Genomic DNA, 8,887 nt, shown 5'->3' on the forward strand with positions numbered 1-8,887 from the left:
CCCAAACGAACGTTCTCTGCTGTGTTGTTGGATCTTATCGGTCATTATTTTAATGGGTCCCGGGATAGTTCAGTTTACCGCCAGTGCACGTTACGCCGTTTTTGGTTTCATTCGAATCATCCTGCAATGGGTGTAACTTGTTGCATGTGGCTTCACCCATATTACAGCGTAGAAGTTGTTCAATCTGTCGTCGGTTCCATGTCAAACAAACGGCGAGCTTACACACTAACATTTACTACGAAACACAGCGTATAAGGGTGTCTACAATCCTGATTTACCGTGCCTATTTTCCTACTACACAAAAATCGATTTTTTGTTCAAAGAGCTAAACAATTTCATGAGTGTAGTCAGTTATTTTTGCCATGTAATATGAAACTTTTGGGCGTGTGAAAAACGCCGTTAGCCGAAAAAGCAAGGTAAATCAATTATGAACTGACTCGGTGAATGAAAATACAAACATAATGAATATGTATCATACATAAAGTTGGTATGAATGTGTATCATACATATGTATCATCAGGGTTATAAGGTTGGATCATTTTCATTTACTAAAGACACAATGGACAATATATAAGTAATATTGTGTGCAACAATTTAAATAATTTATATTTTAATTTATTGAAGAAAATGAATCAATTATATTACATCATTTGAACTCAAGTTAAGATTCTCCGGAAAATGAACTTGCAGTGGATTGTCGCTGTTCTAACGATCGCACCATAAAGACTGTAGGCATATTTATCACCAACCCATAAACAACCAAACACAGTAACAGTGTGATTCCTATCCAAATGAAGGATTTTCGTACACGCGGCCACAACAGCTTGTTGAATGTTTTTGCTGGTTGCTGTAACCAGTTAAAAGATACTTCCGGACGCCTGGAAAAAGAAGGAATAAATAATAAAAAATGAGCATTAGCCTAGGTAGAAAGTGATAAAAAGATTCAACATCTACTGCGTAAAGTGACGGAAATATAGCACCAGTTGTTGTTTGTCAAACAATAATGCTGATGCGTTGCGGATGGAAACAGTAACAAAGCATCGAACACATCGAAACGCATAACTAATTACAACCATGTGTTGAAACGCGAGAAATACAATGTTTACATTGATTAATGAAGATCCAAAATAATTTCTTGTTTGTTGTGCAAATATTCCGAAGACAGTGCGAAGAAGAAGTTACAGTTAACTTGTTTATCAGTCTACACCTAAACCAAGCGCTCTCTCTCTCTCTTTTTCTCTCTCTCTCTCTCTATCTCTCTCTCTCTCTCTTCCATATCTACAAAAAGTAAAGAAGTGTATGGTCAGCAACTTGCTTTGCTATTAATTGAGACAAATAGAATCCCATCGAAACCATAAAAATCTCAATGATTGTCTGAAGATACTCTGAATGGCTCGATGGCTGAGTAATCGAAGGAGGACATTATTGTAGACTACCAGTGTCGTCAGTGTATTAAATGCGGCAGTTTGTTTTGTACGGTTTCACGTTGTTTCTAACCGTGGGCAAGACGGTGTACGGAAGGAATTTTATGCTCTTCGATGTTGGCGCTCCCGGTCTAACTACCGATTCTGCAACTATACTTACAGCGGCTCGGGAAGATGCTGCGGTGGCTTACGACCCACTCCAACTGGATTCTGGGTAGCATCTTCTTGACTAAGAATTTCCAGCTCCAGCTCAATTTTACCCTGATTTTGGCATGAACGGTTCCATAGAAGTATGGAAAGAATGGTAGATAATTAAATTAAAAAGTTCATACCCTCGACGCGATTGATGATACACCTTCGTGGGAAAGACTCACCGTCAACGATATACCGTCATACTGACGTTGTTGATCACTGGTATCGATGTTGGAGGCTATGTTGCCATGCACCGGGTACCATCCTCTGACACGGCGACGTACAAACAGGTTCAAAGAACCATTGCCACCTGTACCGCTTCCGGATCCTGTTAATGATAGGCTTTGAGTCAGCGTGCAAGCATCAGCCGTGCTGGCTGGGACAGGCAGTTGGGTGAGGTTAAGATCCACCGTTCCGAGAAAATCGTCCGCCGAAAACGAGTCATTATCCCAAATCTGCACGGTCAATACTGGGGGATACTTGAGCTCGGTATCGTATTGCTCATAGAAAGCCTTTCTGCGACGGAGCACTAACTGAGAGCGTAATAAAATCTTAATTATCAAAGTTACCTAAACATTTCCAATGTTGCTGGTGGCAACCTTCCCCACCTACCCACCGCCAGTGATCGGGCAATGGAGGTCAACACCCGAAGCATGAAATCTACCTACCATCCCATCGGCGGGCGAGTAGCGGAAAGGAAACACCATGCGCCAGTTAAAGTTTCCTTCCCCGGTTAGTGAACGATAATGAACGTCCGTGTACTGAGCTTCCGTGAACTCCTGTAGCCAACTGCAACGACACGAAGCGGAGGGAAAGAAAAGGTAACTTGTCTGTCATTGACCCCGTCCCTTAGGCGGACATGACCTTGATGAATTAGTACGTACCATTTTACGTAGATGTCACTCATCTCCGTGCCGAAAATGTTGCGCTCATTTAGCATCACGTCGGCCGTGTTCCAAACGATCAGCCGCAGCTCGTAAGGTTTCGGGAGTTGTGGTGTAATGTCAATCGGTAACGGATGTGGACGGCTTGGTTCGTACAACTCGATCCATAGTTGAACCTTGCCCTGCTCAATGCCACCCCGCTTGGGATGATACAACGAACGTGTTTCCACGTGTTCTGGCGTTAGGGAAAACCCATTGACAACGTGCTTGAAATTATTAAGCGCCAGCAGGCAAAGCTGTTCCGTTAGGCACTCATTTGCCGTCAGAACTTCGGCTTTGAATTCTGCCTTCCCAATGATGATCTTGTGTCCCTCAATTCGTGGCTTCTCCACTCGATGCCTTTCACACAAATCAAGCAGCATTTCGGATGGTTTCATTTGGTGGCGCCACTTGTTGCAGCCTTTCGTTGTAAAATAGTTTGGCAATCCAAAACAGGGTAAATGTTTGCTGCGGAAACGATCCTCGATATCTATGCTGGTGCTGCCGATTAGGTCATCCTTGGAGGCAAAGTCTCTGTCATACACTGATAGATGCAATATTTGATCCCTGTGGTGCAAATAAATATATGTTAATATATGCTTATAAACTTATACTTAATATATGCTTATAAACAACGTTCAAATCATAATTTTGTTATCATTTTTCATGCTTACCTTGGCAATTTGCCGCGTAGTTCGAACCGCCTCCCAAACACGGGGGATGCTTGATTTGGAATGTAATATGCACGATCGCGTACACATTGGTGGCCGTAGGATATTTTTATGTAGGCATCTGATTCTGACATAATATCACGCGAAGTAAGATTTAAAGCCTGTACAACGTACACCACAACTACTAATTCCACGGTGGTCGGTATTATTCGTTTGTCCACGCTGAAATAGTGGAAAAACTTGATAATGAATGTAAGCAGATATAATACACGACTGCCGCGCCTTACGCTTCGTTTTGCTTGTTAAGATTCATTGTTTTAATGTCAGAATGAATTTGAATCAGACTTTTAACAACGCCATATTCTTGCTTAAGGATGTCACCTTTCTTTTCGTCTTTTACTTTATGCAATGTGTAACTACCACTCCAATCTTTGAATCCGTGAAATTCTGAAACATTCTCCAGTTCTGTAGGAAATATCTGTGAAATATTATGAAGAAATGTTACTTTTAAAATGTACTAATATTAATTTACACATTTCACCTTCAGTATAGCTCTTTGGTAGTTTTTTGCAAGCTGGTTATCATAAAATTTTGTCCACCATGTGTGATTCATAGTATCAGCATTCAGCTCTATCGTCGATGTTTTAGGTTCAACAAAATCTTTAACCTGTTGATCGATCATATCACGAACGTTTGACCATAAATATAACGTATTCAATTCATAACGTTTTGGAATACTCGTTATATTATCTTCCTGATCTATTTCGATTATAGTTGTGTTTTCAGCAGGAGATCTTTTGGCAATTGAATTATTTAGCAATCCAGATGCATTTATTATGGATTTGCCGATTAATTTCATCTGTTTTTCTTTTGTTAAACAAAAATGCTTGATGGTCATCAAAGGCCAATAATTTGGATTCGCTGGAAGCCGCTGTAATAATTGTCGAAAAGTTATTACATTTTTCTTGTATTTTTTTTTTGTTGTTGTTCTACTCACTACAGAACATGTTTCGTATCCTTCCGGAAAGTTAACACTGTTTTCATAAGTAGCTTTAGAAACTCCACTCATAATGTTACCATCTCCAATTGTTATCAAAATTCTAGCTTTTTTCAACTTTTCATATGAACGCTTATGCATTTGTCGTAGACCAATAAAGCGTACTCGAATTATAAAAGGAACCAACGTTGGAACTATCTCTGGTGGCAAACTATGTACTAGCAACAGTTCACAGCTTTTCTGTCCTGAGTTAGGAATCTAAAATATTAATACAGTTAGTGTTAACTGATTTGTTAAAATTAATATAAAAAAAATTGTAAACTGTTGGACAAAAACCTCCTCTATTTCGCTTGATACAAGGATTTCTGCCACCTTTATTCCTCGTTGAAAAAGTGGAATCCATTGCATGGTCATATTCAAAATTCGAAGTTCTGTAGTCCTGAGGGTTTCGTGCGGCTGATCTTTGCTTCTTTCCGTTAGTTCTTCTGCTCGTAACGGCTGAATTGATGTTTCCAACCAGCCAATTGCTATTTTTGACTAGAATGAAATTTAAATTATTTGGTTTTACATTTTTTTGGATATCAACGCGACGTGATCATATCAAACAATTCAAACAAACATTCACATAGTAAACACCCAAATGCCCACAGAAAACTCAACACAATTACCGTTAGCTTTTGATCGTCCTGTAAAATAAATATAACAGTACATTGCTGATTATTGCTGTACGCCACAGTAGACCTGACAAAAGGCACATTCTGAAAATCGATCGTTTCATTCCAGAATGATGAAAGCGGGCATGGTAGTGTCTGCAACGAAAGTACTCATTCAGTAAATCCAGTAATAGTTTACACAAACTATATAAAACCTACCGTAAGAGCCATTTCGTAATCTTCAAAAAGAATACTTAATTTTACATTACACTGTTCAGATTCATCTACTCCCGCAAAAATCCGTCCTTGATACACGTGTATTTTGCAGCGAACAAATGTGGTTGTCATATGATTGTTCAGTAGTTGCTGTCGAACATCAGTAATACCCCATGAGGGATCTTCCACTACCATCAAGCCGCTCGGAGGTTCCTGTTCCCTTCGTTCACTTCCTATTTGCAACTGATAGTCCAGCTTGGCATAAATACAACCGCAATGATCAGGACACGAATGGTTGCAGTGTATTGATCTCAGGAGTATTGAGCATCGTTTTCCACATCGTATTCCAGGCACGCCTGAAGCGTTTGACTGAAGGTAATGAACCATGTGGAACCGTGCAATTGCAATCACTGATGAATGACCTGACGCATACACATGTAGCAAGACGTCAGGGTACTGGTTTTGATCCTTTCAGAATAAATAAATAACTGGAAAAGTGTCACATTTACTTGAAAGCTATTTAGTAGTACTTACATCATTTGATAACTCCAATAAACAGCTTAAAATAGCGTCTACGTCCGTAATGAGCAATGAAACTTCTTGAAAGGTGGTAGAAGAACTCAAACGGGATCTAATAGCAGTAATCTCTAATTTCTTCAACATCTGGCGAAAACACGAGTATTAGTTGTCAGGTATATCACTTTAAACTCGTTTAGTGTATATAGCATGATATACACTATATAGCATGATCATACTCACCAATTGTTGCAAGATGTGGCTTTTACGCAGTTGATCCAATTTTGTATGTTGCTTGAAATTGTCTTGTGCTATTGTTTCATAGGCATGTATAAAATCCAATTCCAACTGTGCCAGCAAATGGTTAAAAATATTGCGATTTTTCAAATCAAAATTGTTTTCACCTTGCCCGATTATTGCTCTTTTGAACAGATTCGAGAATTCCTTTATGTCACCACATAAATTACTGATGGTCGCTTGTACAAAATATTTATGCCTATAGTCGGGCGCTTGTGTCTTCAGTGTTATAATAACCTCACCACAATGCACAGATCGATGACATTGTGTTAGTTTTTGTTTGTCTATGGTAAGAACTATGGCTTTGGATCGAATATCAGCACAGCTAAGATATACCAATAGTTGACGCGTGGACAGCTCGGCGAAGAGCTGCATCTGTATCATGCAGAGTTTAATTACAAAAACTTGCTCTTCCCAGTAGTTGGACGTGACAAGTGGCTCATAGATTCGATTGGTTTGTGTTTTGTGTGCCGGTACCGATTGAAATGACAAAACCTCCGTATTGAAAGATACTAAAAGTTTGCCAACATAGTGTGATTCCTGAGTACCGCTGTACAAATACATCCAAGCTGGTCCAAACGTGGGCAAATTATCTACAAACAATAATCGCAAATCAAATAATTTGCTTATCTACGTAATACATGTAACTTACATGTGTCGTTGGTACGTTTCGATAAAGAAGAGAAATGAATATCTTTTGCTGATTTTACAATACTAGTACAGCAATTAGTTGTGAGTAGATCAATTCCAATTATTTGATTGGTCGTAGGATACGTACCAACAAAGGATAACTTTTCATTCCAACGACAGTTTCTTCCAAAAGAACTGGTTCTTGTTCGTACCTGGTGTATTAATATCATGTTTTATGACCACGTGAAAAGGGCTATTAGTGATACTTACCTTCAACCCTGCGTACGAAATACGGACAGCATATTCTGCGCTATTAACAAACTCCCCTTCAAAAACACTGAAGCAAAATCGTACTTTTTGAACTTCGTCGTTTGCATCGTACGTAGGAAGTAGCTTATTTCTGTGTAAGAGCTTAATAAATTACCACAAATTTAATTCAAACTCCTTTCTAAAACACTTCATACCTCTCAATAATGTCGTAGTCTAACGCATTATCCAATGAAATGGGAAATGACATCTCTTTCGAAGAAGTTATCATTAAATCTATCAGAAGATAACCACAGTGCAGTTCGTTCGACGAGGCTCTACCAATCGGTTCGAACATTGCCCATTTCTTTAAAAATGCATGATCTGTAACAAGTATTTACGAATAAATCGTCTAAATTGTACTGCCTAGTACTTACTCTCTTGTTCCCACACGGTGTTAAGATCTACATGGAATTCCCCGATGCATGAATGCATGGTCGTGCAAATCGAAGGCCGATACAATGAAAACACGATTCCTTTCCTACGAAGTTTTCGTTCAGAGCAGTGCAATGAAAAACTGAAATACTTCATAGCGAATTAAGTATTCATTATTTTCTCTGCTACTTCTTCTTATCCGAACGACTAGTTCAGTAAATAAAAGGCAAGGAGCAGTAATTACCTCATTGAAATAAGGATTATCCGTACGATATGCAATCCTTGTTCGTTTATATTTTCCATTACAGGATACCATAACGAATGTATCACAATTGAGTTTTCGCAAATGACGTGCTTTATAAACAGTGGCAGACACTACAAAATCCTGTTTATCATTTTGCACACACAAAACATTTTCTTGTAGTACGTTCTCCATCTTGAAACATATCTTTGGCAAATGGGATTTTGTAAGCTAAGCTTCTTGATTTTATTTTTATTTGTGGTTTGTAAGCAAATTTCACATGGAATGTTTGCTGCGATTGATGGATATTTTGTGTTGTCATAGACACAATGCAACCATGCTCACTTATCTTGTCTTGCTATACTGGCTTGTTCTGCCAACAGATCGAAATTGCAGACTCAGGCGGTGACACAAAAGTTCACATACTGTATCGTGCAGTGTTGCACATGACTGATGTATTTTATACAATTTGTTATTGTTTTTTCCGCTCATTTATATTCCCTTCTTCCTAAATCAATTATAGAATAATGCTTTCATTATGCAGTTGAATAATCAATTTTATAATCTAAACTTCCTCTTTCTTAACTCGATGTGGTGTCCGGAATTGAAAACTCGTCGTAAAGTTTTGACTTTTTGTTATAATTTCTTCAATAACATGCAAAGTATTCCTAATTCTTGCTCATCTTTTGCGTGCTTGCATGCAGTGTAGCATATCTGACCAATATATTATTCTACGATCCAGTGCATTGGTTACCAAAGTACTCCCTTCCGCCCTCCAGTAGGAGCTGGACAATTTTAGGTTTGCGATAATACTGAAATAGTGCACAGACGGGTGCTGGGTCTGTGGCTGAATCGACATTGGCAAATATGATTTTTTTAGTTTTTCAAAGTGTGAAACGGCTTGAACCCATGACGGTGTATTATTGAGTCGAGGGAGTTGATAACTTGATAGAATTACTTGCATTCAGAATACAAACAATTGATGTCTTTCTGTCTTAGCCGGTCTCATTGTACAGTCGTCAATTCGCACGACTTTACAACATGCCCTTCATGGGTTCAAGCCCCAAATAGACCGTGCCGCCATACGTAGGACTGATTATCCTGCTATGGGGGGTAATAAAAAAAGACACTGAAAGCCAACCCCACCAGTGGGTACAGGCAGGCCTTGAACGACAACGGTTGTTGAGCCAAAAAGAAGAAAGAGAAGATGTCTTTCTCCACATCAGGCTAAAAAAATGTGTATTTCATAAATTCACATGAAATTTGAATTATTCTTCTTTTTTTCGTATGCCTATGCATATGGTCAAGTGCAATCACGCTTTCATCCAATAAAAATGCTGAAATCATCAACTTTAACCTCGTAAGGCAATTCGATTACAGTATGGCCTAGGTGGGAAACGATTACCAATTAAAAAAAAGTGAAAAAATATCCTGATTCTTGAAAGA

The 8,887-nt window shown here is 38.8% G+C and overlaps 1 protein-coding gene across 1 annotated transcript; it reads right to left on the reverse strand.

Annotated features, from left to right (window-relative positions):
• Positions 1-661: 661 nt before the first annotated feature.
• Positions 662-7,891, reverse strand: LOC120952883 (myoferlin). Its single transcript, XM_040372438.2, has 19 exons — positions 7,445-7,891; positions 7,203-7,350; positions 6,984-7,149; positions 6,790-6,919; positions 6,542-6,731; positions 5,836-6,482; positions 5,611-5,739; positions 5,080-5,544; positions 4,876-5,016; positions 4,544-4,744; positions 4,208-4,465; positions 3,752-4,141; positions 3,498-3,688; positions 3,214-3,432; positions 2,501-3,106; positions 2,285-2,405; positions 1,799-2,149; positions 1,585-1,685; positions 662-878 (listed from the first exon to the last, which is right to left on the reverse strand). The coding sequence occupies exons 1-19, from the start codon at positions 7,634-7,636 to the stop codon at positions 662-664; spliced, it is 4,863 nt and encodes a 1,620-aa protein (XP_040228372.2). The 5' UTR covers positions 7,637-7,891.
• Between the last annotated feature and the right edge of the window lie 996 nt (positions 7,892-8,887).

The sequence above is a fragment of the Anopheles coluzzii genome, chromosome 2 (assembly GCF_943734685.1).
Source record: "Anopheles coluzzii chromosome 2, AcolN3, whole genome shotgun sequence".
NCBI lineage: Eukaryota > Metazoa > Arthropoda > Insecta > Diptera > Culicidae > Anopheles > Anopheles coluzzii.

Excerpts from the sequence above, each read along its gene's own strand:
- LOC120952883 (XM_040372438.2), bottom strand. The coding sequence starts at position 7,636 with ATGGAGAACGTACTACAAGAAAATGTTTTGTGTGTGCAAAATGATAAA. Across the intron at positions 4,466-4,543 it reads TATCAAGCGAAATAGAGGAG|ATTCCTAACTCAGGACAGAA; the intron begins GTTTTTGTCCAA and ends TTAATATTTTAG. Across the intron at positions 1,686-1,798 it reads ATGACGGTATATCGTTGACG|GGTAAAATTGAGCTGGAGCT; the intron begins GTGAGTCTTTCC and ends TGCCAAAATCAG.